The sequence below is a fragment of the Cercospora beticola genome, chromosome 3 (assembly GCF_033473495.1).
Source record: "Cercospora beticola chromosome 3, complete sequence".
Taxonomy (NCBI): domain Eukaryota; kingdom Fungi; phylum Ascomycota; class Dothideomycetes; order Mycosphaerellales; family Mycosphaerellaceae; genus Cercospora; species Cercospora beticola.
In genome coordinates, this window is record NC_088937.1 from 2820505 (window position 1) to 2847854 (window position 27350).

The following is a 27350-nucleotide window of genomic DNA, read 5'->3' on the forward strand; positions in this document are numbered from 1 at the left end:
ACTAAAGTTGGATACCCACGGGAGAAGGATGGAGAAAGGGACACAAGTGATTAGGATGGAGTCTACAAACATTGCAAGAGCTTTTGCTTTGACAAAGTATGAATTTGCACTTTTGAAGCGCCTTTGTTGGAGAGAAGAAAGGGTTCATTGGTTATTGCTGCTGCTGCGTAGTACTCGTTGGGCCAGTGTGTGCATATTTGCCTCTCGCCCCATGCTGGAAATGGTAGCGATGATGGATTGAGAAAAAGCACTGAGCTTCGAATGTATGGAACAACTTTGCCGCCGAACACACACGAGTTTCATGATTTTTCCCTTTTTCTCCTGTCTTTTTGCGAGTGGTGCTACATTGCGCTTGAGAGGGCGATTCCGTGGCACTGAAGTCTATTTCGACACATCACAACGATCGGATACACAGTTTTTGTCAACGGCTGGGTACCATGGATTTCCCGAAACGGTTGACCTGTCCATCAAACGTGACACAGACCCTTTCGTGAACGGAGAGTCTTGTCCCTCTGGACTCTCTTTCCCAGGTCGTGTTGATATCGCGTTCGATAAATCAGTTTCGTCCTCCATGGTATGTGCAGACACTAACTGTGACAGAACCTAGGAATTGTCACGGCAAGGCATCCTCGACAGGACATGATCACGATGTTGTCCTTCACAGAAAGGTAATAGACCTGCTTCGAAACGGTCTGGTCAATCTCTCCACACACGTTTTTCGATCAGCACGTGTCCTTTCGTTGGACGCTGCCGCTCATAGGGGTCGCTTCTGCTCGAACGAGGGCCAAGTTAGTAACATCGTCCACTACATTCATGCCCTGTGTGAGGACGTGACATGATTTTCGCTGCAAACTCAACAGCTGCCTTCTTCAAACATGAGAGCAGTTTGGGAAAGTCTCCACTTGATCTGTCTATGCTCCAGGGCTACCTTGAAGAGACTATAGCTACGAGCGGTAGACTTTGTGTCCTACGAATCCTTCATCTGACTTACTTTTCGAGAAGCAATTTCGAAAAGAGCATCATGTGTGGAGGCTGACGAACTGAGAATAGATTACGAGCAGCACCTGAAAGTACTTTAGTTGTATGCAAGCCCTTCAATTTTCTTTCTGAGATTCTGTTCATCTCTCTAGCTTTAACTTAGCTAGTGCGTTTCTGCCCATTGCTTGTAGAATTCCAAACTCTCTGGATTCGCCACACTGGTACTCGTTTTAATGTTCAAACCACAAAGGATCTGCTTAACAGACTTCTCGATCTTCTTGCCGTTCGTGGTTACGGGGATATCAGGACACTCATCGACTACGCCCGGCACATGTCTCGCCGAAAGCTCTTTGCGGATAGTCGTCCTGATGCTTTCCACGAGATCCGCGTCGAGCGTTCCAATCTCTTTCAACTTCAGGAAAAGCACAACCGTCTCATCATCGTCCGTCTCTCGTCTCCTTCCAATCGCCAGCGCATCTTCCACTTTGTCAGGGAAGTGCTTCAGGAGGACATTGTAAAGCTCTGCTGAGCCGAACCGCACTCCGCTGGGTTTGAGAACTCCGTCTGATCGTCCAAGCATGATTAAACCACCTGTCTCTGGATTGAATCGAATGAAGTCGCCATGGTGCCACACCCCTTCGAACTCCTCAAAGTAGCTCGCTTTGTACTTGGCTTGTCCTTCATCGCCTTTCCAGAACATGACTGGCTGGCATGGGAAGGCTCTCGTGCAGACCAGATCTCCAGGCTCACCCGTCTGGGATACATCCTTGCCGCTATAATCCCAGGCTTGAATGGCCATTCCTAGACCCAAGACTTGTATCTCCCCTGTGTATACAGGATGGAGTGGACAAGGTGCACCGAACAAGGAGATGATGTCCGTTCCTCCCGTGATCGATCCGAGGTTGATTGCTCCGAAGGCACGATATACGTATTGGAATGTGCTTGGTGCCAGTGGGGACCCCGTCGAGTATATTGCTTTGAGCGCCTTCAGAGTTACGCTCGCCTCACGAGGCATGACATTCCGCTGCTCGAGGACGGAGAGGTACTTCGCGCTGGTTCCGAACTGAGTAATGCCGACTTCATCGATCAGTTTGGGCATGGCATAATCGTCTTTGATGCTCTTTCCCTCTGAATCGCGGTACTGGAACGGACTGCCGTCATACAACACCAGTGTTGCTCCCGAAGCCAGACCAGATACCAGCCAGTGCCACATCATCCAAGTGCATGTCGTGAAGTAGAATAGTCGATCGCCCGGCCTGATGTCGGATTGTAGGATGTGCTCTTTCTTGTGCTGCAGCAACGTGCCGATCGCGCCATGTACAATGCATTTGGGTGCGCCTGTGGTACCACTCGAATATAAGATGTACACCGGTGTATCAGGATCTAGTTGCTCGAAGTGGAGTGACTTCAAGTCCGACTCCTGCGATGCAAAGCTGTCGTATGTCTGGACTTTGGCCTTCAGATCGGTGTCGAGGCCTTCGATCTCACTTCCCATGGTTTGTACAGTATCGAACACCACAACACCTTTCAGCGTTGGCAAACCCTCCATAATACCCTTCACCTTAGGCAGAACAGGATGTGTCTTGGCATTGTACATCACAGCGTTGTCAGTGAAGAGCAACACGGGCTCAATCTGTACCATTCGGTCGAGAACAGCACTGACGCCAGTGTCGGGGCTAACAGCGGTCCAAATAGCTCCCAAAGAGGTTGCAGCCAAACTTGCCACGAGCGCATTGGTGTGATTTGCGACGTAGCCTCCCACGCGATCACCAGTTTTCAACCCAAGAGCTCTCATCCCACTTTGGCATTTCCGCACTCGTTCCCGTAGCTCTTTCCAGCTTACGTTCTCGCGTGTCGTCTCGGTAGCTGCAATCACGGCAGGGGCATTCTCATCCACATCTGGGACTGGAAAGAGCAGGTTCTCTGCAAAGTTGAGTTTCGCGCCTGGAAACCAAGCAGGCCGGGGATACATTGTGTCTTCTGATGAGACGACTTTTTCGTATGGAGCGGATGTGCGAATCCCAACATAATGCCATATCTCTTCCCACGAGGCGGAAATATCCGTAATGCTCCATTGGTAAAGGTCGTTGTATGTCTGAAATGACTTGTTGTATTTCTTATTTACTTTCTGCAGGAAGTCGTAAAGTTTTGTGGTTTCGGGAGAAGCATGTTCCCAGAGCTTTTCAGCTTGGGGAGTCTTTGCGGTAGTCATTATGGGCCAGTGTCCGGAGTCTAGTCAGCAGTTGCAGAGCTGCAATTTGGTTGATAGGGACAGAAGAAAGACAGGAGAAGCATGCCATTGCCGAAAATAACACTGCATTGGAGTTCGCCGAGTAGGTGGGGTCGTTCACTCGAGCGGGGCCGCGCCTTCATTGGCACGGATCCGAGCCTCTAAGCCGAGCGTCCTCCTCCGTTTCTTTCCATTCTCAAATTTTGCTACGAACTTCACCCCGATGATCTCGCAATGACTGCGATATGCTACACAGAAGAGAATGTCGCCCACCCACTCGCAATCCCCGCCACCCCTCCGAGCGCCCACCGGAAGTCGTTCATCCACCTCCAATATAGGACCAGCTCCTTCATACTTGTCTTCTCTGCCCATCTCCTGCTCTTCTGTGTCCCTCCATGCTTATGCGCTGATGGCTTCCAGATTGTGGTTTCCGGCATACTGAAGTCCTCATCCTTGAGCAAGCTTTGCACTTTCCATTTGCAGGCCCCATTGATTCCCGGCTCCATAATAAAGAACGTGATTGGCACAAGGATGCTGAATATCCCACCGGCTGCAAAGATGTAGGAAAACCTCTGCCAGGACTGTACAGGCGAGAGGTATGCGAGATAAGCGTTCGCTAGCGTACCCGGGAGGATGAGCGGCGGCACCCAGTAAGGACCCAGCTGGTATGCGTGTAACCACAATTTCGCCATGATCTTCTCGTTCGGTGCATGCGCTACAATCGGGTCCACTAGGATGAAAGAGTCTGGATCACGAAGACGGTCAGCTTACCACTTCGACATTTCCCCAGCTTGTGGACGTGGTACATTGAATGGTTACTCCTGCGAACAGAACGGGACAAACTATGCCTAGAAATCGTGCGGTGCCAAGCCATATCACTGCTGCGTCGAACATTCCGCCTGATTGTGCTGGTTGGCACTTCTCGTGCGCAAAAGACGGGTGATGCAGCGAGGAAATGGTTTTACCAGCGCGAAAGCAAGTGGTATGCTAGCGGCTATATATGACTCGAATAGCTTTCGCTACGGTTTGAGCATGTCAACTTGACACCATTTCTGCGTTTCATTTGTCCTTCATACACCCTCTTAGAGTTCACTCCAATGAGTGTCAATGTGGCTGGCCAAGCTGTCGAATGAAACCTGGGAGGATTCTCAGCTCTGACTGTGGCGACTCCTGCCAACGCAGAACTGTGCATCCCTCTATGTAGCTGCAACAACGCGTACATCGTGTTGAATGTAGACTTGCAACAAGACACCAGAGACGGCTCTGACACTCATCAACGGCTTAGCTCCTTGCCATATGCCAAAACGTCCACTCCCGTCTTCATGACAGCATGCCTATCCAGCCTGGCGACTCAGAATGCTCAGAAACGTACATGATCCGAATGACGCCTTCAAGTCTAGTCAGGTCAGATGTAATATGACTTCACACTCATCGCATCGGCAGTGCCCACAGCTCTCAAGGCACGACTGACCCAGGTGGTTCGTGTACGATAGACTCTGCCCGGTGCGTGCCATCCAATCGTGGAAAACACTTCCGCAACCAACTACCATCATGGCCAAGGGCAGCGCAAATCCTAGAGGGATCGCAAAACGATCTCAACCCACACAGGCCTTGAACGTTGTGCGAAGGTGTTTCACATTCACATGATGAATGTGAGGTAAAAAATCAAAAAAGGATCTCATATCTAGGTAGTTAATCCTAGATAGACGACGACGACGAAGGCAGGATTCGAACCTACGCCCCCGAAGGGAATTGATTTCTAGTCAATCGCAGTAACCACTTTGCTACTTCGCCGATGATAGGGTGAAGTTTATGTTGGTATATGTTTGTGTGAACAATTTTCACCACCTTCGGCCCGAGCGTGGAGGGCCCGAGCCGATATCGCTCCCTCTGTCTCTTGACGAGTAGGATATCGTGACCAGGCCGGGTCATGCAGTGTGGCGCAAGACGAGGGGGTCTCGTAATGGGTAGTGGTCGATGTCGTAGTCGAAGGGCACAACGAAGGTTGAACGCCGGTCGAAAGTAGTTGGCCTAGCAAGTGCGTGGCCTGAGGCTTCGTTCCCTGCGCCCTGCCCTTCTTTCTCCGGTGGCATCTCACTGCTGTGCAGTGCAGCCTTGATCATCTGAAAAGACGACTCTTTGCTGATACCGTTTCTGAATCACCAGCTGTTTTTCAGAAAGACTTCACAACACCAACACCACTCCACGTTTACCCACATGGAGTGAACATGGAGGCCACGCGAAGTACGGAGATGCAGCATGGCCGTCAAGGATGTCTGTCACCGTTGCCGACCAAGTGGAACTTAGCAAATGACAGTGCCAGAATGACTCCGTGCCATCAAGTCACGGCCCAGAACATGCCTTTTGCAAGCGTGCTCCTGCCTCTCCAGATCGGACGGCAACCCCAGCATCGCGAAGCTCGAAAGGCTTGGAACGAGAATGTACCGTAGCAGACACGCACGCATGACTACGTTGACACGAGGATGGTGGCGGCAGCTACCTCAATTCACCGCACACGAAACCTGCAGCTCAATGGACGCACGGCAAGCCACCCACCGACTCAAGACGTAGTCCAAGACATTCGCCAACGCTTCTATGCGCCACGGCACAGCTTGAGCTCGATAAGCTGCCGTCTTGTTTTCGCCGGGCCGGCTTGGTACTGCGATTCAGACGCGCTCAAGGAAAAGCGGTATTCCACGGCATGAAAAAGCCACTCGCTATTGGCTACTCAAAGCTGGAGACCCCGTGGCGGATGCGAAGTGTGCCCTCGCTTCATGCGAATCCCCACAATGCAACCGTCACAGTTCTGCCCTAGCGGTGACTAGGGCGCTGTGTGCCTGCGAAAGTCTGTCAAATGATTGAGCCTGAAGGTTCGTGGCGCAGAGACGTCCACTGGTACGGAGATAGCTGCTGCCAGCTTGAGCAGTGCTAAAGCCCTTGGTTCTGCACTTCCAGACATGTCTCGACACACTCGAATTGCATCTTGTTCCTCGCTTGTTATCGCTGGCCAAGAGGAAGTGCGTCTTGGCTGAGAGCTTGAGAGGTGAGTAAGCTTTTGGCATTTTCGGTCGCAGGCACATCCAGATCATATCGAACACGCAAGATCTGGTCGGGCAGAAGTGGCATGCTGTATGTGTCGCACTTCGACCATTACATGAATGTCGATGAGCTCGTGTTGAGAACATCTGGGGACAACTTACACACCAGCATGAGGCTGAGCTACAGAACATCTGGCTGACCTCCTCGTCATAGGGTACACGCCTTCTAACGGCCCATCATGTCTGGCAAAGATTATGGCGTCGATCACGCGATCGAACGCGAAGAGATCAGAGCACAACACACGCACACAACAGATAACATGTCGGTCGGAAGGTATTTTGCAACCCGTTTCAGCACGCTGAAACCGCCGATGGACAAACTCGAGAACCCGATCACCCTCCTACGAATGCTGAATGGGAAACAATGGCTGTTCTTCCTATGTTCATTCATCGCGTGGACCTGGGATGCTTTCGACTTCTTCACAGTATCATTGACAGTGTCAAACCTGGCGGAGCAATTCGACAAGTCGAAGAAGGACATCACCTGGGGCATCACACTCGTGCTCATGTTTCGAAGTGTGGGCGCTATTGCCTTCGGCCTGGCATCTGATAGATATGGGAGGAAATGGCCATTTGTGGTGAACAACCTGCTCTTCATCGCTCTCGAAATTGGCACAGGATTTTGCAACACCTACGACCAATTCCTTGCCGTTCGGGCCCTGTTCGGCATCGCAATGGGAGGTCTCTATGGTAATGTTGCAGCAACAGCTCTGGAGGACTGCCCCGAGAAAGCGCGAGGTATTATTTCTGGTATGCTTCAGCAAGGTTACGCGTTCGGATACCTGCTCGCCACAGTCTTTGCCCGAGCTCTGGTGGATACGACGCCCCATGGATGGCGCCCACTGTTCTGGTTCGGCGGTGCTGTTCCCGTGCTCATCATCGCGTTCAGACTGTGTCTCGGAGAGACCGAAGCGTACGAGGAGCGTCAGCGAATTCGAGAAGGCAACGACAATGCTGGAAAGACGTTCATCAAAGAGGGCCAAGTCGCACTCAAGAAGCATTGGATGCTGCTCATTTATATGGTTCTCTTGATGGCGGGATTCAACTTCATGTCGCATGGTTCGCAGGATCTTTACCCTACAATGCTGGAGAACCAGTACAACTTCTCGGCGAACGCTGTCACTGTTACCCAAGTCGTTGCAAATCTGGGCGCCATCACTGGTGGCACGACGATCGGCTACCTGTCGCAAACTTTTGGACGAAGGTTTAGTATCATCTTCATCAGCATTGTTGGTGGTGCTTTGCTGTACCCATACAGCTTCGTGCCAAATGAGAGAATCATGGCTGCGGCATTCTTCGAGCAATTCTGTGTTCAAGGTGCTTGGGGAGTTATCCCAATCCATCTGATGGAACTGTCTCCCGGGTCTTTGAGGGCGTTCGTGGTTGGTACCTCGTACCAGCTCGGTAACCTGGTTTCCTCCGCTTCTAGCACAATCGAAGCGACCATCGGAGAGAGGTTCCCCCTGGAGCCAAAGATTGTGGATGGCAAGTCCGTCTCCCGCTACGAGTACGGCAAGGTGGTACGTTTGAGAATCTTGCACTGCCTCGAGACGCTCACGCTGACTTCTCTCAGATCTGTATCTTCATGGCCTGCGTGTACGTCTATGTCATCGTTTTGACGTTCCTGGGTCCCGAGATGAAAGGTCGCTCCATGTCAGCTAGCAACGACGAGGACTTTGCTGAAGCTGCTGGTACTGTCGGGATTGTGCAGGAGGGCAAGGATTATCGGTACGGTTCTGATGCTAGTGACCACCAGAAGGTGTAGGCGTGCTACACATCGAGACGTGACATTGAGCCATGATTGATAGCACATTTGAGCGTTTTATGAATACATGACTTACTCTCCGGCCCATCCGCGCTCACAGAAATGTTGTGACCAAGTGGCTGTTGACGTTGTGAGATGTTTGGGCGCTGAATCGCCGAAGACCCTGGACAACTGGCCTTGACATTTGACGCAACGTATTGAGATCCCGAAATAAATGTGATCCCGCCTTCTGCCCTCCACTTGCACAAACACCTCGACAACACCCGCGCTCCAACGTGACTTGGCCTGATACACTCGACATGTATCACCACAACACGGCGCAGCCGCCTCCGGGCGCCAATATGGGCCCTGCTCCCGCACAGGCGCAGACTGCACAGGCTGAGGGCGAACCACAAGGCCAGCAACAGCAAGGCCCGCCGCAAGGTCCGCCGCAAGGACAACCGATGCGACCACCGCAAGCTCCGTTCCAGTTGGCGCCAGGTCAACAGCCCACGCCCGAGCAGATTCAGATGATTCAGCAACAAATCGCTGCCGAGGCGGAGAAGCACGGCTTGACGGTGCCCGAATACGTCGAGCGCATGAAAGCCCAGATGATGGCACAGGCACGCATGCAGGCACAGCAACAGCAGCAGCAGCAGGGCGGACAACCACCACAATCAGAGGCAGAGCAGCGACATAGACAAGGGCCACAAGGCGCACAGCCAGGACAGCAAGTTCCTATTCAGCCTGGTCCACCGAAGCCAGAGGCAATTGCCATGGCTACCTTTTTGCAGTCGCAGGATCTGAAGAATCGCACGTGCATCTTCAACGAGCAGAGGAAGGACATGTTCAAAGTCAAGCGTGCGATTCGCGCGATCCAGAGCGAGGCGTACCAGAAGGCTCGTAAGAAGAACCCTCTGCTGCCCGAGGTCAAGGATCGTGTGACTGCCGAGAATGCCTTCAAGCTGCTTCCACTGTCACTCCTTGCCCTCCGCGTATCTAAAGTCGACGAGAATGCTGGTCACGAAGGTCACAACCATGCAAAGAAGAAGCGAGTCAAGGGACTGTGGACAGTCAAGGTTGAGCCACAACAGGAAGCTGCCGATGAGTACTACTACGTCTGGCTGTATCAGAGCACTGCCGCCCAGTGGAAGAACAAGCTCTATGCTGCTCTTGCGCTCATCGGTATCCTCGCTGTCGTCTTCTTTCCAGTCTGGCCCTACACGTTGCGCATTGGTGTCTGGTACCTTAGTATGGGAATGCTGGGTCTGCTTGGTCTCTTCTTCGGCATGGCGATTTTCCGGCTAATCCTCTTCCTGATCACATTCTTCACTGTCAAGCCTGGTCTCTGGCTGTACCCGAATCTCTTCGAGGATGTTGGTTTCTTCGACTCGTTCCGACCGGTCTGGGCATGGCATGAGAGTGAGAAGGATATGAAGAAGCGAAAGAAGGCGGAGCGGACAGCAAAGAAGGCACGCAGAGAAGCTAGAGCGCGTGGTGAGCTGCCACCGTCTAGCAAGAAGAGCAAGCAGAAACAAGTCGAGGCAAATGCACAGGCAGCGCCTGCAGTGCCAGAGCCTGCTCAGGGGGTGGTGGAAGCGACACAAACCGCTGCCACAGGCGCTGAATCTGCGCCGGCTGAGGGACTGCAGCAGAGGCATGTGCAGCCGAGGGTTGCGAGCGTGGAAGAGGATGAAGAAGAGTAGCATAATTTTGGCACAGCGACGGCGTTAATGGTTACGAAGGACTTTTTCAGCGGCAGGAGATGTATCACACGACACGGCGCTATCACGATTCTTGTGTTGTCGTTTGATAGTTCAACCCCAACTTCAGCGATTGGCAGACATAACTTTGGTATGTTGATACGCGAGCATAATGCACTCGTCAAGCAAGACTCAGTTTGCATTTCAGTCTGTCGAAAATTACATGCGCTTTTGCTACCACCTGATCAGTGTTCATTTTCGGCAACTTGATGACATCCAGGTCTCCCTCCCATGCCTTGTACTCAGACACATCTTTAACAACCTTGGTCGAAACAGTAGGAAAGAATCTCGTGGGCTCCTCATACTCGTACACCATTGTGAACTTGCCATTGCTGACAGTACCATCGGGCAATTTCACCCCAGCAGGGCAAGCTGTGAAGGTATGCGGAACGCCTCCAACCGTGTCGACAAGACTTCCTGGTGCTACAGCATAGTACTCCCCCGCTATCTCCAGCGGTGCTACGCCGTTTAGAACCATAATACGTTCGTCCACAAGACGCGTCTGGTCTGATGACATGTGGATATGTCGAGGTAGCCTGTAGTCTGTCGTGAATTCGATGAATCCTAGCTGCCCGCGAAAACCACGCTCGTTGGAAGGTGAGAGTTCGTGCATTGTGAGGTCGATATCATCGAAGGGCTTCTTGATGTTTGCGCCTGAGCCGTGAGTGATGCGGCTACCGTGGGAGAAGGTATAGCCGACATCATCAGTGTTTTGGCTCGCTGCGGCTGACATGCGGGCCAAGACAGTTCTTGCAATGCTACGATGTAAGCAGGCTTGTGGTCCGCGCGGCTGTCGAGAAGTTGTCTTTCTGCCTCGGCCGGGGGTTGTTCGGTAGGTGAATTAAGAGTGTTTTGTGAGCAGGTCTCGCCGGTCCACTTGCCGACATGGACTGCGATGCCGTTCCTAGCCATGAAAGAGCCTCGGCAAGATCAGAAGCAGTCTAGGGATCACTCAACCCCGAAGTCTATTTCACTTTCTGCGATCGACATTTACATTTCTCGCGACTGAACTCCTCGCCTTTCCTCCACTCATACCTCTGGAAATACTCAAAAATGGCCACCGAACGTGTCAAGTCGATTCTCGGGCAATTGCTCCCCGGCCAGACGCCGCTGGACAAGATGTGAGTTTCGCCGCCACGAGTCCCTCCAGTCCCCGCAGCAGAGCGTTGCACGAGAGACTGCGAGCACCAAAATGCTGACAGGTGACAATCAACAGCACCCAGAAGAACCCAGACGACATTGTCATCACTCTCGCCATCCGAACGCCGCTATGCAAGGGCAAGAAGGGTGGACTCAAGGATACGCCGCTCGACGGCATCGTCTTCAAGCTTCTCGAGCAGGTCGTCAGGAAGTCAAACATTGACCCTGCACTGGTCGAGGACATCTGCTTGGGAAATGTATGTTCAGTGCCCCTCCGGAGTTGACATCTTACTGACGATATGAAACACCAGGTCTCCGACTCCAAAGCCGCCTACTACAACCGCGCAGCCATGCTCGCCGCTGGCTTCCCAAACACCACCGCCGGTTCCTCAGTAAACCGCTTCTGCTCCTCCGGCCTCAAGGCCGTACAAGATATCGCCAACCAGATTGAGCACGGCGACATCGAAATCGGCGTCGCCCTCGGCGCTGAGTCCATGACCGCAGGTGGCGACAGATTGGAGCGACCATTCTTTGAGGACATCCTCAAGGCCAACCAAGAAGCAAGAGATTGCATGATGCCCATGGGTCAGACATCAGAGAACGTTGGCAAGGACTTCAACATCACACGTGAACAGCAAGATCGCTATGCTGCAGAATCATACCGAAGAGCAGAGGTCGCACAAAAGGCTGGCTGGTTTGATGACGAGATCGTGCCAATCAAGGCCATGGTCGATGGCAAAGAGGTCACATTGACTCGTGATGAGGGTCCACGATACGGAACCACATTCGAGGCTTTGAACAAGATCCGTCCAGCTTTCCCAGATTTCGGAGACCGATCGACCGGTGGTAACAGCTCGCAAGTCACAGATGGTGCCGCTGCTGTCATGCTCATGAAGCGCTCCAAAGCCCTCGAACTCAACCAGCCCATCTTGGCCAAATTCGTTGGAGCCACAGTCGCTGGTCTCGCTCCTCGCATCATGGGTATTGGTCCTTCGATCGCTGTGCCCAAGCTTTTGAGCAAGTACAACTTGACCATCGACGACATTGACGTTGTCGAACTCAACGAGGCTTTTGCTTCTATGGCAGTCTACTGCAAGGACGTGCTGAAGATCCCACACGAAAAGATGAATGTGCGTGGTGGCGCTATTGCTCTTGGTCACCCACTGGGCTGTACTGGTGCGAGACAGATTGTGACTGGTCTGTCCGAGGCCAGGAGACAAAAGAAGAAGATTCTGTTGACGACTATGTGTATTGGTACTGGACAGGGTATGGCCGGTCTGTTCGTCAACGAGCAGAACGTTGTTTAGAGGTTGCATGACTTTTAATGAATTGAACATTGATGAAAGCATTATGGGAAACAGATATTCATGTTCAAATGTATGCATATTTCGGTCTCGATCTTTGCAAAATTTACAAAATCTGGAGTCGAAAATTGACCGCTCTCTTATGAATCGCATACATTCCATGATTTCGGTCGGCCCATAGTGAATCCTGTATGCTCTCTTTCGCCCTCTTCGAGGCAGTGTCGCAGCTCACAGGCTACTAAAGCCGTTCTGCGTTACTGACTAGTGATCCAGCGCTCACATGCTTCACTCACGCGCTCAAAACGTGGTCTTGATCACTATTCAGAGTATTCAATCGAATCACAGCTCAGCATACGTTTCGCAGATTTCTAAGCATTTACAACAGGAATATTCCGTTCCAGATACCCGTACTACTTCGGCAACCTACGCTTATAAGGCGTATCCTTTATTAGATCTTCGACTGCCGAAGCCCATTTCACAAGTGCATCTTCTCGCTATGCAGTCTGCATTAACGCAAATCCGAATAGCATGCCGCTCAAGCCGAATTTTCGAGCTACTCAAGCTCAATGCAGCTCGACACGTACCAGCATATACCATTGAAGCATATGAGCATTCGCCTGAGACTGGGTGACGTAGAGAGCCCGTGAGACAGACGTCTCAGGAGCCTTGTTATGTACGGGTGGGCATTGCGTATGAGCTGCGACCAGCATTGCTTTCTGATAATACATCTGTCCGATGCTGTCTTGGAAAGCTTCTATGTATATCTTACGCCCTGTTGTGGAACTGTGGCGGTCTTGAAGCATGTCGTGCGGTGTTCGTTGCTGTGAGACTGTCTGTCTTTGGTGGCTTGTTAGAGGAGATGACCATGTGTGAGGTTCTCGAACATTGTGATGGAGAGGATTGTGGCACACGGATTGGTTAGGAGGGTCGAAGTCTGGTAGAGGCTCACGGTTAGTCGAGGAACTCTTAGACATCACCTCATGTCTGCGTTGCCTCTACACGGGGTAGCTGTTGTGTCCTGTACCTCTATATTTGCCTGCGAGTCATATAATTGACCATTGCACACCGCCACAGGAGACATCATTGTTCCCTAAGGCAGCCGTGAGGTGTCAGTCGCGCATTGACATTCGCCATTGTGCTCTGAAACCTCCTGGTATGTGGAAATTAGTGACAAGTCGAGGAGTATTAGGTAAGGAAGACTTGATCTCTCCCCAGTAATTTTGTCTGCTGCTCAACGTTGCACGGCATAGGAGAATGCTTGGGTCGCAGCAAGTGTCAGACTGCAGCAACAAAGCGAGCAGTAGCCGTGCCTTGCCTTGCATGTGTCGACGCATTGCAGCTGTGGACATCCGTCATTGGCCGATGGAATATTGAGCATGAGTGTTTCAGATCTGACTTTGTATACTGATGATGCAACAGCACAGGCAGTCTCTTCCCAGCCAGGCTGAACGCGTCCAGGGTCAGCAGTGGTGCAGCTGGCTTGCATAGTCGAGTACAACCGAGTGGAGCAGTGGTGGCGATCACGGTACTGTTGATAGCAGTGGTCGCCTGTAAGCGCCTGGCACCGCGACGGGCTGTTCTGGAGCGAGGGCAACACGAGCGGTATCCTCTGCTGAACGGGCCTTCGTCAGAGGCAAGAAATGCCAATGGCCGTTTCCGACGTGGTTGTCGATCCCCAGGCTGCTCGCGTTTGCTCACCTGCCGCCGACAGCATGGGAGTCGATGTTGTGTGAGGTGCTAAAGAGCTAGTTAGCGTGCAGCGCGCAGTGATGAAGAGCGTCGGCCAGTCAATCCGCAGCCCGCCACGCACAGACGTCGTTCTTTCTCCAAGCATTCTTGGGTGGACGAATCAGCAGGCGCGGTGGACCCGGTCGATGCGCCCTTGCAAAGCTTGGCTCTTCGTGCTGTGCTGCAAACCACCAAGCGCAGACGACGTGCACACGCGCTCGCGCAGCACCTCCTGCCCTTCCCTTGCGCTGAACGAGCGCCGGCCGCCATCGAGGCGTCAGGCTGCCCACACGGGCGCGATGCTCATTCGCCGGCCACAGGAATGAGCGGCCGGCGCTGCGACGACGCACCCCGTTTCAGGCCCGAATGCCAACGGCTGTTCTCGTGCGAGCAGCGCATGTGAGCGTGACAAAGTCGAGCAAAAGGCTGACGATTTGGGGCAGCGAGGAGAGACGGTGGTGGGCGATCTGGTGCCACGAGCTCGTGCAGCTGCTGTCGCCCTCGTCCGCAGCCGCGATTGGCCTCGCGCTACTATTTCTTGACCTGCAGGGCCCGGCCTCGACATGGACGCTATCCATCTTCACACCACACCACCTTCCTTCCCGTCTTGCCTTCTTCTTTGCGCCTTCTGCTTTACCCGTTGTCCTTTCCTTTCTTGATCTTGCTCTTTCACTCGCCCGCGTGCTACTCCCTTCCTTCCTTCTTTCTCTCTCCGGGCGGGACCATTCAGTCTTAATGATCCCTTAGTTCGAGGTCAATGGGCCTCTTCGTGCACGAAGATGGACATGTGCGAGGCTGGCTGGCCGCCTTGCTCTGCTGCTGGGCAGCAATGGGGGACGATGAAACGTATGGAGAGAAAAACACAAAAGGTATCTTGCCCTTCGACATCTACTACGCATCGATGGCTGACCCTCGTAGCGAACGTTTCGCGACCACAAGTCTGCAATGACCAGCCGACTCCACTGCAGCCAATGTCTGTGAACGCAACCCAACCACTGTCCAGACAAAAGAATGGAAGCTTCACCGAAGACGATCGTGTCCGACCCATCTCAGAGCGACCGCCCTCACTCAAGCCCTTGGACTTTGGGGAAATGTCTCTCATGGGCAGAATGGCACTCCATGGCAGGAGGAAAAGTTCTACGAACCTGCTGTGGTCGCCAAAAAGAATCAGCATCGGTCCACCCAAAGACTTCCGAAAGCTTGATATGACCGAAAAGCAACGTCGATCGCTCAAACCGTTGCAACTAGAGCCTGTCGTTCTCAAGGGTCACGAAGCTGGTGTGGCAAGTGATGGTGTCAAGCTCGCACAGACTACGTTGCCATCCGATGCTGATGATGCCACCAATCGTGACTCGTACCGCGAGGCACGCGACACTCCATGGCAGCGCTGCCAGCTGATGAGTTCCACAGCTCGCAGGGACCCTTCGCCACCACGCCCGCAAGAAGACAACCCTCCTTCGCAGGAGACTGCAAAGAAGCAAAACACCTCCAGGCCACCGCTATCGACTCGATCATCTTCCAGTTCAATCAAATCACTGCGTCGTCAAGCTATCGAGACCAGCGCTTCGGGCACTCCGTCATCAATGTCTCGCCCGTCTGTGGAACGGCTTCGCATCCACCGGAAGCGTTCGAATCAGTCCAACCGCATGTCTTCCGCCGACAGCAGGGACCTCGACCAAGAGATTCTTGAGCTCAACACAATCGTCGAAGAGCGCAGGGCAGAATCAGGTCGGGGTCCAAGTCACGAGGATCTGCATGTTCCCGCTGTCGCCCCCGCCATGGGACTTCGTGCGAGGTCAGAAACTCTCAGTGACATCGGCTCTGCATTCTCCCGTCCGCTCCGCCTGGAAACAAACTGTCAAGCTGTTCCAGAGGCAGTGTCACCCTTCAAATCACCTGTCAAATCTCGCCTCTCGCGCCCGTTCACTAATATGCCAGACGCTAATGTGACTGTGCAAGAAGTCGGAGTGGTCAGGCGACCGAGTTCGAGGGTGACGGGCTGGCTTTCCAACATCTTGTCCTCCAACACTGCATCAGCAGAAACAACGACACCTCAGCCTTTCTACTCTGTGCGCCGTCGTACCGTTTCAGAGGCTTCGATGGTTAGCACCGTGACGGAGCTCGAGTCACCTTGCATCAGTGCGTCATCGTCGCCCATTTCGAAGGGACACAGCAGAGAGCGCTCGCTAGTGTCGCCGCCTTCTACCGCTTGCACATCGGAGTTCGATGTAAAATCTACGAGGAGAAAGTCACCAGGTCAGTGGGTGCATGTGCAGAATCCTAGTCAGGTTGGATTGGCATTGTGATACGACTGACTGGAGGGAGGACTTTGGTCGTGGTGTGTACATACATAGATGAGATACCCTTAGCCTGTGTCAGTTGGAGCTGGATCTGGCTGTAATAGTACGGAAATACGGACCAAAAATGAGATATGTACAACACGATTCGACCTTTGGCCTTGCCAATCACCTTTTCAGCTTTTACGACTCGCACATAAGCTTCTAGTAAAGGCTGCGAATGCGCATGCTCTCTGCGTCTATCATCACGGTACAGGTCCGTGCCCAGTGTTTCCGACACATCAAGGTTTCGAGATCGCACTGACACCCGGCTGCACTGTGATCGTTCTCGAAAGCGGGATACGACTAGATGCGCGACGGAATTTTCCAGTATCAACATCATAGGTATAATTCTGCAGCTTCAGCAGAGCTAAATTTGGCGCAGCCGTAGAGAAAGTAGCTTCGTGCCGACAAAAAAACGTTGACTCCTCGCCATGCCATGCCATTCGATATGTATTCGCATCACCAATGTCAAAAACTACACCAGCAAGAAAGAAAAAATTCTCAACTCCACTCGCTAAATCTCACGATCGCTGTCATAATCGTCCTGCGGTATGCCGGAAATATGCCTTTCCATTTTCGGTGATCGACCTTTTGGCTGCTGTTGACTCGCAGCACTCGGACTGAGAGTCCCGTCAGGCCCGATGGCTGATATATGGCGTTCCAGATTTGGCGTGATAGCTTTGTGATGTTCTGCAGAAGAAGCAGTCAGGTAGTCTCCACCAGCATTGCTCGCGCTGCTGACTCCGCCGATGCCGGGAGTGATCTCGAAGTCTGAAGTCGCGTTGCCTGAATCGTGACGTTTCTCAATGCGGTCCGTGGGATCTGTTGAGAGAGTGGTGGATTTATCTTTGTCGTGAGAGTGGTGCGTTACACGGTTCTTGAGCTTTTTCAGCTTGGACTTGATGCCGCCGCCGGATGTGCCGGAAGTATCGTGCGCGGTTTCCTCTTCTATTTCATCTTCGAGGTCGCTGTCTTGCGGTATGTGGGAGATGTGTCGCTCCAGATCCGGCTTCTTATCTGTAGAGGGATATTCGTTGGAGTCAGGGCCTGAGGACAAGCTCAATGGCGCGGACACCTCAAATGGAGAAGTCCCGTTGCGTGACATTTAGACCTCGAACTGTTGGTGAGTGGACTGTAAGTGTCGATGTCAAGAGTCTGAGTCGAGCGCTTCTGAAGGGGCGAATCTGGGAGATAGACGTAGGGTTGTCGATTTAAGGTGTGTTTGTCGACCCGTCAGCCATGCAGTCAGCGGGTCTAGTAAACGAGGCATGTGGCTCTACTACCCATGCCTGCCAAGCTCGAGGTGTTACCTTGATTCGCTGTCCATTGGAGGTTCGCCCGTGGCCGGGCATACCTGTGCTCTAGTTAGCTTCTCGGCCTCGTGGGAAGGTCTGCACTAAAAGTGGGGAAGAATGACGAAGATGGATGCTTGAAGTCTCGACCAGATCCCTCGATCACGTCGAGGCGCAGCAAGCTCTTGGAAGCGAGCTCAAGCTCAACTTCACGTCCAGCTGTCGGAGCAGTCGTATCCGGTGCCTGTGTTGCGCCGCAGTCCGACTTTCGAGGACGATGTCTCAGACCAGGACACACGCGAAGACGCGTCTCCGATGATGAGACGAGCGGCGGCGGCGCAAGAAGTTCCAATCCGACTCCCCGGACAGTACTTCTCGTACTGTACGGACCAGCACCACGACCTTCCAGATCCTCCAGATAGTCCTCGCACCCCAAGCGAAGGCAGCACTTTTCGATGCCTACTCACCCATGATGGGAGAATAGGTCGCCCCAGCTGTCTTACCTCATTCTCGACTGGCACTGAACACCGCAGTGGACGACGAGGCCGTGCGATGAGATCAGACCCGGGGATACGAACTCCATGAGAGCGCGGGCGTTACACGGCCTCCCTCAATCGGTATCGAATGCTGCCCAGAGTGATCAGTCAGCTCCTCACATCCTGGAGGAGGTTTAGTCCTCGAATTAGTAAAGGGCTTGCCGGCTTGCGGCAGTGCATCGTGCAATGAACCACTTCTCAAATGGAGGCGACATGATTGTTGATGAGTTTGCAGATGAAGTTGCAGTGGCGATCCAAGTGCATGCCCAGGTGGAGCCGAGCGCGAGTTCTTGGCGGCGCGATACGCTCGAAAGGAAAGGGCGACTCTTTCCCATTACCTCGTCATTTTGTATGCCATGTTGGGCGGCTTGCCTATTCCCTTCCATGCTGGGAGTAACTGTGGCACTATCGCAAAAGGACCAATGCATGCCAAGGAATCCTGCCATGACGCCGCCAGAGCTGAGGTATGATTGCTTCTTTCGTTTGCACACATGAACAGCCTCGAATCAGTCAGTCGGCCATCTCCATAGGCCAGAGTGACAACGGTAGCTCTGCCCAAGATGTTTGCATACATCGCGCTGCTACTATTGGACACAGTGCTTGCCCATTCCACCAACAATCACAGCAACTCTACATGTCTTTCGCCTTACTCCGAAGTGGCAGACTACCAAGCATTCCCGGGTCAGAATGTCGCCAACAGCAGTAACCTGTTTCCAATGCCGCTGTGCCATGGGCATCAAATCGAAGAAGCTTCGATCGACCAGATCCAGAGCTATCTCACGCAAAGCACACTCACTTCGCAACAACTTGCGTTTTGTTACATGCAGCGAATGTGGCAGACAGATGACTACCTGAATGCCGTACTCGAGATAAACCCGGACTTCATGCAAATCGCAACTGCGCGAGATCAGGAGCGGACGACCGGCCATGTGCGAGGACCTTTACATGGGCTTCCATTCATGATCAAGGACAACATCGCAACCAAAGACAAAATGCAGACAACCGCTGGTAGCTGGGCACTACAGGGCTCAATCGTGCCTCGAGATGCACATGTTGTTCGTAAGCTTCGAGAAGCAGGAGCAGTACTGCTCGGCAAAGCCACACTTAGCGAATGGGCGAGTATGAGAAGCAATAACTACAGTGAAGGGTACTCCGCTCGTGGTGGCCAATGTCGCTCAGCCTACAACCTGACAGTCAATCCAGGAGGCAGTAGTAGTGGCTCAGCTGTTGGTGTTGCCGCGAATGTATTTCCATTTGCCCTTGGCACGGAGACTGATGGCAGTGTCATCAACCCAGCAGAACGCAACGCAATTGTTGGGATCAAGCCGACTGTTGGGTTGACTTCTCGCGCCGGCGTGGTCCCAGAGTCACTCACCCAGGATACTGTAGGCGTGTTCGCGAAGAGTGTTCGGGATGCGACTTACGTGCTTGATGCAATCTACGGACCAGACGAGAAGGATAATCAGACATTGTCCCAGATTGACCGCACACCAACACATGGCTATACTCAGTTCTTGTCTGATCGTACATCATTGCATACCGCTACATTTGGCGTGCCATGGCAGAGCTTTTGGCGCTTCGCTACGCCTGAACAACAGGAAGTGCTCACCTCGATGATTGATCTCATCGAGAAAGTCGGAGCTCGAATCGTCAACAACACAGAGATTTTGGACTATGAGAGGATCGTTTCACCAAATGGCTGGAACTGGGACTACGGTATGCTCGAAATATTTTTCCGAGAACGATGACTGACAAGCACCAGGAACTACCCGCGGCTTTCCCAACGAGAGCGAGTACACTTACATCAAAGTCGACTTCTATCGAGACCTCAAGAACTACCTCGCCGAACTGAACAACACGAATATGCGATCACTAGAAGACATCGTAGCCTACAATTACTTAAATGATGGCAGCGAAGGCGGCAACCCCTGGCCTCTCGGCAACCCAGCATTCTACTCAGGTCAAGACGGCTTACTCGCCAGCCTCGAAACAAACGGCATACAAGACGAAACATATTTCCAAGCACTGAACTTCTGCCGAACCAGCACTCGCGAACGCGGCATCGATCACGCATTATCATTAGGACCCAACGGCACAAAACTAGACGCCATCCTCGTTCCTCCTGACGTGGGCCAAACCTACCAAATTGCTGCACAAGCTGGCTATCCAGTGATCACAATTCCAGCAGGCGTGAATACTGATAGCGGGATGCCGTTTGGGTTTGCGTTGATGCAGACTGCGTGGAGAGAAGATGCGCTGATCAAATGGGCCTCGGCGATTGAAGATCTTATGAAGGATACGCCTTTTAAGCGTACCTTGCCGAAGTGGTACGGGTATTTAGAACGGAATATTCCCGTGTTGAATGCCTAGCAATATGCGAAAAATCAGTAGAGCTGGAATTCGATATCTCTTCAGAATAGTGATCGAGTCTGCGTGTACACAGGGGACATTCTGCAATTGATCAAAGCACGCGCGCGGAATGTCCAGCTCGCGTGTATGGCTGCCTAATAGAGACATCGTTTCACGATATCTCATATCATATTCTTCTTTATCCTCTCTAGCTTCACCTCCCACCACTATTCAAACTATTCACCCGACTCATCCTTCTCCCACCAAATACGCCCGGCCTGTCTCGCGTCCCTCCAGGACTAGTCGCATTTTGCCCGCCATCCTTTCCCGCAGCGCCACCAACAAGCTCCGCTGGGACTTCAATCCCCAGTCTCACTTCACAAACCCTCGACCAAATCCCCATCACAGCCCTCTGCAACTCACCGCCCATGGGGTCGCGGCTAGCCATCAACCCCACAGCAAGCGGCGCAAAAGCCTCCACGTGCTTCCCGAACTCCTCATCAGGGAACCCAGCAACACCTTCAAGAACATCAATGACAACAGGTCTCCACGTCACAATATTCCTCTGCTGTGTCTCCTCATCAAGCCCAATATACGAAGCAATGATATCCTTGCAAAGCGGAATCAAAGCCCTCTCCGTCTCCGGTCGAGATTTCGCTCGTTCATTCGAACTATCCGCATACATGCGCAACAGAATGCTCACGTAAACAGACGCAGAACCGGATTCCTGTTTCAGGAGATTCGGCGGTTGTTTCATAAATCCTTCGCGGAAAAGTCTTCCGCGTAGTTCGCGGTCTTCGTTGAAGCGTTTTGCGAAGTGGTAGGATTTTTTGAGGAGGGCCATGAGTTCGAGAAGGAGGTGGGAGGGGATGGAAGCGTAGACTGCGTCGTTGTTGAAGAGTTCTGAGACGGTTTCGATCATGAGGAGTTGGAGGACGCATTTGGTGATGATTTGGTTAAAGTAGCGGCGGCGTGCGGCTGTCACAACGACGGGTGCTTGTTGTTGTTGGGAGGAGGCGCCTGTGTTGCTGAAGTCTTCGAGGGCATCGGATTGGCGTCGGCGGGGTCCTTGTGAAGGCGAGGGGCTTGGGTCCTCGTGTTCAGGGGAGAGTGAAAGAGTGTTCGAGGGGGCACGGTCAAGCCCGTTCGGCCTTTCAGGCTCATCGGTGTTGATCATTCCCAGCGCATTGCTGTTGGCAGACATCACGGACGCCGCATCATCGGCAGCAAGATCGCGAGGTTGTGCCTTGGCATTCTCGAATGCGCCATTTGTGTATGAGCTTTCTCGTGAGTAGCTCGACGACGTAGCTGCCGAGAAGAGCTCCTTCGCTTCCGTCTTCGCGAAAAGATCGACGAATGCTGCCACGATCTTCTCCCAGTGACTGGGGCTGAACTTCTTCACGTTCTGGAGAATGAGCTGTTGCAGGCAGTTGCTGCCAATTCGTGCGAGCGTGTCATTCTCTTGACAGATGCACAGCGTGAGCAACTCCAAGAAGCGGTCGAGCATGTACTCCAGGCTGTCGAAGAAGTGCGTGAACAGGCTGATCATGTTCCGCAGTGCTTGGATCAAGGTCGTCGACAACCAAACAGACAGCTCTTCCGAGTTCGCAGCCTCCACGTTGACGCTCTTACGGTCCCGCAGCACCATGAATATTGGCATGAGCAGCTGTCGCCACAGCACGTCCCAGAAGTCGCGAGGGAAGTCGCCGCCGTATTTGGTCAAAGTATTGAAGAGATAGTTCAACGCTCGCGAACGGACTTCCAGATCCTCGCCAGTCATAAGGACATCGTGGAAAGCGAACAGCACCGGGAACCAGTACTGCTCTTCCTGTGTTCGTCGCACTGGCTGTTTGGGTATGTTAGTAGCCTGTGGTGCGTCCTTGTGTCCGGGCGCTTTCTGGCTGAGTGGGCATTCGGGCGTCCTGAGCATCTTCGAAACTGTCGACTTCAGCGTTTCGATAGCTTGCAAGCTCTTCTTCTGGAACTTCATATTCTTGCTGAACTCAGTCAAGCACACGACTAAGTCCGCAAAAGCCGATTGAGACAACACCACGCCGAAGCGCTCATTGTACACTTGCGTCACGTTGTCGAAGGCCAGATTGACGATGCTCTCGTACGGCTCTCTGGCAGCAACGGTGAACACGCCAAACATCGTCCTCCATCCGGATCGAATCATATCGCCTCTGGCCTGTATCATCTGTATCAGACAGCGGAGGACCATATCTTTGACTGTGACCTGCTGAGCGTTACTCAGGATCAGCTCAAACGGCTTGAGAAAGTCCTTTTGGAACTGGAAACCAGGCAATTCCTCGATCTCCATGAAACGCATACTCAGCTGTCGCAAGCTGTTAAGTGCAAAGAAGACGACGTGTGTATTGTTGTGGCAGCCAACATCGATGAAGTGCTGTCCGAGGATCTTCCAAATGCTTGTCCACTCGAATTTGACACGAAGCATATTGTAGCCTGAGATTTCGACGAGCTTCTGCAGGGAATATGTCCGCGGTGTTTCCGACTTGCCTGAAGATTGGATCTCTTGCCAGCTGACTTGCGTCAATGCCTTGACAAAGTCAACGATGGCTGTGCCGGAAAGGTTGGCTGTGTTGGTGAAGATGCGATCAACACCACGAATCATGTCGGCACTTCTTGCATCCTCTGCAATCTCGGCATGATATGAATTGCTATTGCCAGCGCGGGTCGCAGGCCGTCGTTGTGCGTTGAGGCTCTTTTTCCTGGCATTGCCGTTGACTTGTGGGCTTTGCGATGTGCTGTTCGCCCTCAACACATCAGGAACAGCACCTTCCTCTACACCACTTGAAATCAGCTGGAATCGATCAAGCTGTGACACTGATGTGAGAATGTCTCGCCAGCTCTCCTTGAGATAGTCGCCTTCAGTATAAGCAATCTCGATCAGTGCTCGCAGTGCCTCGACATTCTTGGCTTTCATCTCGGATAAATTGTAGAGATTTGTGCTCCTTGACAGACTGCTCACAAACGCTTGTCTGGGGTCCTCCAAATCGTAGACGCAAGCGATGCGAATTGCGAGCTTCTGACCTTCCATGCACAGGCGAATGGTTTCGATGTTCTGGCTCTCTTGTGCCGCGCCCGACAGAGCAGTCAAGAAGCTCATCCACGTCACTTCGAACATAGGTCCAATGTGCCTAGGTGAGCTCGCGACAAGATATCGTCCCTTTGCGCTTGCAGCAGCGCCTCCACCTGCTCGCCTTTGTGCTCGCAACAGGCTCTTGAAGAGTTGCTCAGTACGGTTGCTCATCTCCTCGCTCGCCTGCGCATAAGCTTCTCGCTGCAGATCGCGACCGACATTGGCCAGGGTATTGACGAGTCCACTTGGCTGCTGGGGCAGCATACCCAGGTTCGCTGCATTCTCTCGCTCCGTGTCCAACACGATCTCGTTGTTCGCGATTTCATCGAAGATGCCCTGTAGATACTCGTCCGGCAAGTCCGCATTGTCGTTGATACCTCGATTGTTCTTGATGAAGTCCTCCACGGTCATGCGCTTCTTCACCTGTGCAGAGTGCTGATCAGTGTTCAACATGATTACACTGTAAGCAAGCACATATGCAGTGTCTGCGTTGGCGAATGCAGATGGATTGCCGGTGAGATAACGTTCTGCGAACTTCAGCATAAGACGATCGATCTTCTGCGCCTCACCTGGCAGACGGAAGGACTGCAGGAATCGTCGCAATGCATCGACGAACCTCGTTCGCGAGAAGTCCATATTGTCGACGAACGCGTGCATAATCTTTATGTTCTCCTCGTCGCCCTCGCCCAAGAACTCGCCAAGCGATTTCTTGTTGATGCGCTCGTTTCCGGAGAAAAACTTGGCCACATCTTGAGGATCTGGAGAAGTGATGAAACCTTCTTCGATCAACAGCTTGATACCGCGCTTCGGTTTGTAGTTAAATGCGCGAATGGCATTGTTCAACGCCGTTTTCCGCTGCTTGACCTTCTCGAGCTCCACGGGATCATCTTCCGGCAATGGAGTGTCAGGCACTCGTGGTGTGGGAGGGACCTCAGTAGCCTCAGCATCGCCTCTTGTGTCGATACTCTCTCGTTGATCCTCGACTGAGAATCGTGAATCAGAGTCTGCCGAAGGGGCGTTGGGCACCTCCGATTGCGCTTGCTGGCTCCAGTTCACCATGCTGCGAAGCGTTTCCAGCAGACACTCCAAGCTCTGGATTTTCATCGCGTACTCGGCTGGGTATTGTTGCTCAGCCTCGTGTGGCGAGCTCATGTTTGCAGTCGTGAGACTCGGGGGCATCGTCCCCCGGTCTCGCCAGTCGTACATGGCGCTGTTCTGCTTTGCAGTAGCATCTATATATGCCTGCTCCTGCAGGCCGTTAACTGTCACTGGCTGGCTCGCCATTCTGCTCACATGCTCGATTATGCGCTGGTACATGTTGTCCAATGCCTGCCGATCACAATCGTAGTTCAAATATATTTCAACAAGCGTTCTCGGGTCAGACCCGATTCGCCCAAAGACATGCTGCACGATGTAGCTCTTCTGCCATTGTGGAGCATTACGCTTCTCCAGGATTGCGATGTAAATCTCCTTGAGGAACACCTCTAGCTCGCGCTTGAGGTGTGATCGTAAATGTCTCATCATCAAGGAGAAAATCTCGGCTGAGACTTCGAAAACTTTATTGATGCTGCTCGCCCCATTCCTGCTCAAACTGAGGCAGAGGTACTGCTTGATCGCATGCACAAAGCCAGTGGGTTCGGTATTTGAAGAGCTCCGGATCGTGGAATATGGAGATGTGAACACGATTGAATGATTGAACAGAACCGTATGAACGATGTGCAAGCTCAACAGCTTCGATCGCATCCCCTGCGACTTCACATCCACGGCGTCTTCCACGCGCAGCGCCTTTGTAGAGAGTTTGCACATTGCTCGGAAGATCAAGAAGGCGTCCTTGATGTAAATCTCGTCCTCTTCCTCGTCTTCAGTCACGGCCTCTGACTTCTCGTCCTGCACAGTGATCGATGGGACATCAGGTCCGGATCCATTTCTTGACCTTTTGCCAGGCCTCTTCGCCTTGGTCACCATGGTCGGAGCGCTGTCCGTAATCCGAGCGTCGTCGAATGACTTGCGTGTCTCGAATGTCTGCAGGGTCATCTTGGGTTGTGCCTTTTCCTCGTCCGGAGTGGCTACCTCTGCGACGGACGGCGTTTCATCTCCGCCTACCACAGATGATGCATCTGAGTGTCCATCCACGCCATTGCCTGACCCAAGACCAGTAGGAGCTCGAGATGCCTTGTTCGCCAACCGCACCTTGACCCGCTCAAAGACAGTGCCTACCATCTGCATCAGTGTCCCCTGTGCGATCTGCTGATTCGCACTATTCTTGCTCAACAAGAAGATGTTGTATGTCTGCCGCACGCTCTTAAGCAAGCCTGCACCGTGCACCACAATCTTATCGTTCAAAATGGCAGCCAACAAGCTCTTGATGATCTGCATCTGCACCGTGATCGGAGTCGACTCTCCTTGGAAGCAATCGCATATAGTGTCGATTGCCCTGTCGATGAGCGGCGGTCGTCTGCCATCTTCAGCTGACTCTCCTTCCGATGTTGCAGGTATGGAGAAGTAGGAGTAGCTGATCAATTTGCCTATGCAGTCCAGTGCCGAGACCACCACCGCCTCTGTCGTTGACTCTGATGCTAAACTCAAAGGCTCGAACAGCACCTCCGGGCTGATCTGAGAAGCATCCCCTTGAGCAGCTCGGATCGCAGAGAGTGCCCGCTGGGTCGAATCTAGCAACTCCTTTCGCTTGCGGGCATCTTTGGAGGCAGCAATGTTCTCCAAGGCTGACACTACAAAGACCATGCTCGTCCGCGTGGACCGGACTGATGCTTTTGTAGCAGTCGTGGCAGTGGTCGACTGCGAGTCTGTTCGTTGCCGGGTGGTGCCGGCTATCGATCGTGCGGTGGGAGTGTCTGGGGTCGATTCGTTCGCGGTCGCTGGCGAGGCCACACTGTCCGGCGTGGACTGGACGTTCGTCTCGACCGTAGGCATTGTGGCATCATGCTGCTGACTTTCGGTATTGTCGACAGCATCCGGTGCTGCTACATCTTCCTGCGGCTGCTCTGTATCCTCATGCGCTGTGCTCTCGGTGTCGGCGGGAGCTTCGTCATCTAAATCTACGTGCTCGTAGGCAGCATCTGTGTCGTGGTCCATGTCTGGCGACTGTTCTGTGGGCGCATTTCCATGTTCACGTGCTGTCAGCTCGAGCTCCGCCGGGGAAGCGGTTGCTTGCTGCTCGTCTTGGTCGTGGGCCATGAGCAGGCTGAATCGATGCGACGGAGGGTGGAAGCAGCTGTCTCGTCGAGCATGCTACGCTCGTGACATGTTCCTCATATACTCGTGGGGTCACGCCGACGAATTCCCAGTGGTGGTGCGGAGGGAGCATAAGGTGTATTCAATAGGGGACTATGGACTTGGCCCTCTCTTTGTGAGGGAGATCGACTAGCGCACCGCCAGCCCTACGCAACGTGTTGTCTTAGGCGCAAAATGCCCGCCGTGCAACTTTCCGCGCCTGCTCGTCGGAACATTGAACTACAGAACTGTAATCGCATATCCTGGTGCACTCGCCTGCACAAACACGTCCGCGGTGGTCGGGGGCGCGCTGCAGATAACGTAAGGCGTCGTCGGAGTTGCGGTTGCGCGCGACAAGTATAGAGCAGCCTGAGCAGGGTCACTGCGGGCCGATTCCAGACAAAAGTGATTGTCGTCGGAGCTCTCACTGATCCTGCCACTCCCGAACGCTACTCAACGTCCAAGGAATTCCATTCACTCACCCGCTCGCTGCCCCCAAACACACGCCTTTCCTCCCC

At 53.0% G+C, this 27350-nt stretch overlaps 11 protein-coding genes and 1 non-coding gene across 12 annotated transcripts; 5 read left to right on the top strand and 7 right to left on the bottom strand.

Annotated features, from left to right (window-relative positions):
* Window positions 1-1141: 1141 nt before the first annotated feature.
* RHO25_005079 (uncharacterized protein) lies at window positions 1142-3190 on the bottom strand (the record flags this gene model as incomplete). The annotated part of the gene is made up of 1 exon (XM_023595984.2): window positions 1142-3190. The coding sequence occupies one exon, from the start codon at window positions 3188-3190 to the stop codon at window positions 1142-1144; it is 2049 nt and encodes a 682-aa protein (XP_023457280.1).
* Window positions 3191-3456: 266 nt separating this feature from the next.
* RHO25_005080 (uncharacterized protein) lies at window positions 3457-4102 on the bottom strand (the record flags this gene model as incomplete). Its single annotated transcript, XM_023595985.1, has 2 exons — window positions 3457-3953; window positions 4015-4102. The coding sequence occupies 2 exons, from the start codon at window positions 4100-4102 to the stop codon at window positions 3457-3459; spliced, it is 585 nt and encodes a 194-aa protein (XP_023457277.1).
* Window positions 4103-4921: 819 nt separating this feature from the next.
* On the bottom strand, window positions 4922-5002 carry RHO25_005081. The gene has a single exon. It is a non-coding gene; the product is annotated as a tRNA-Ser (tRNA).
* A 1483-nt stretch (window positions 5003-6485) lies between these two features.
* On the top strand, window positions 6486-8071 carry RHO25_005082 (uncharacterized protein; the record flags this gene model as incomplete). The annotated part of the gene is made up of 2 exons (XM_023595986.2): window positions 6486-7826; window positions 7880-8071. 2 exons carry the CDS (start codon window positions 6486-6488, stop codon window positions 8069-8071), a joined length of 1533 nt encoding a protein of 510 aa, XP_023457278.1.
* Window positions 8072-8370: 299 nt separating this feature from the next.
* Window positions 8371-9756, top strand: RHO25_005083 (uncharacterized protein; the record flags this gene model as incomplete). The annotated part of the gene is made up of 1 exon (XM_023595987.2): window positions 8371-9756. The coding sequence occupies one exon, from the start codon at window positions 8371-8373 to the stop codon at window positions 9754-9756; it is 1386 nt and encodes a 461-aa protein (XP_023457275.1).
* A 178-nt stretch (window positions 9757-9934) lies between these two features.
* RHO25_005084 (uncharacterized protein) lies at window positions 9935-10546 on the bottom strand (the record flags this gene model as incomplete). The annotated part of the gene is made up of 1 exon (XM_023595988.1): window positions 9935-10546. The coding sequence occupies one exon, from the start codon at window positions 10544-10546 to the stop codon at window positions 9935-9937; it is 612 nt and encodes a 203-aa protein (XP_023457276.1).
* Window positions 10547-10866: 320 nt separating this feature from the next.
* On the top strand, window positions 10867-12260 carry RHO25_005085 (uncharacterized protein; the record flags this gene model as incomplete). Its single annotated transcript, XM_023595989.2, has 3 exons — window positions 10867-10934; window positions 11030-11210; window positions 11265-12260. The coding sequence occupies 3 exons, from the start codon at window positions 10867-10869 to the stop codon at window positions 12258-12260; spliced, it is 1245 nt and encodes a 414-aa protein (XP_023456465.1).
* Window positions 12261-14742: 2482 nt separating this feature from the next.
* Window positions 14743-16291, top strand: RHO25_005086 (uncharacterized protein; the record flags this gene model as incomplete). The annotated part of the gene is made up of 2 exons (XM_023595990.2): window positions 14743-14854; window positions 14904-16291. The coding sequence occupies 2 exons, from the start codon at window positions 14743-14745 to the stop codon at window positions 16289-16291; spliced, it is 1500 nt and encodes a 499-aa protein (XP_023456464.1).
* Window positions 16292-16838: 547 nt separating this feature from the next.
* Window positions 16839-17429, bottom strand: RHO25_005087 (uncharacterized protein; the record flags this gene model as incomplete). The annotated part of the gene is made up of 1 exon (XM_023595991.2): window positions 16839-17429. One exon carries the CDS (start codon window positions 17427-17429, stop codon window positions 16839-16841), a length of 591 nt encoding a protein of 196 aa, XP_023456467.1.
* Window positions 17430-17689: 260 nt separating this feature from the next.
* On the bottom strand, window positions 17690-18199 carry RHO25_005088 (uncharacterized protein; the record flags this gene model as incomplete). The annotated part of the gene is made up of 2 exons (XM_065602621.1): window positions 17690-17996; window positions 18120-18199. The coding sequence occupies 2 exons, from the start codon at window positions 18197-18199 to the stop codon at window positions 17690-17692; spliced, it is 387 nt and encodes a 128-aa protein (XP_065458693.1).
* A 513-nt stretch (window positions 18200-18712) lies between these two features.
* RHO25_005089 (uncharacterized protein) lies at window positions 18713-20522 on the top strand (the record flags this gene model as incomplete). The annotated part of the gene is made up of 2 exons (XM_023595992.2): window positions 18713-19868; window positions 19915-20522. 2 exons carry the CDS (start codon window positions 18713-18715, stop codon window positions 20520-20522), a joined length of 1764 nt encoding a protein of 587 aa, XP_023456466.1.
* A 193-nt stretch (window positions 20523-20715) lies between these two features.
* Window positions 20716-26796, bottom strand: RHO25_005090 (uncharacterized protein; the record flags this gene model as incomplete). The annotated part of the gene is made up of 1 exon (XM_023595993.2): window positions 20716-26796. One exon carries the CDS (start codon window positions 26794-26796, stop codon window positions 20716-20718), a length of 6081 nt encoding a protein of 2026 aa, XP_023456469.1.
* Between the last annotated feature and the right edge of the window lie 554 nt (window positions 26797-27350).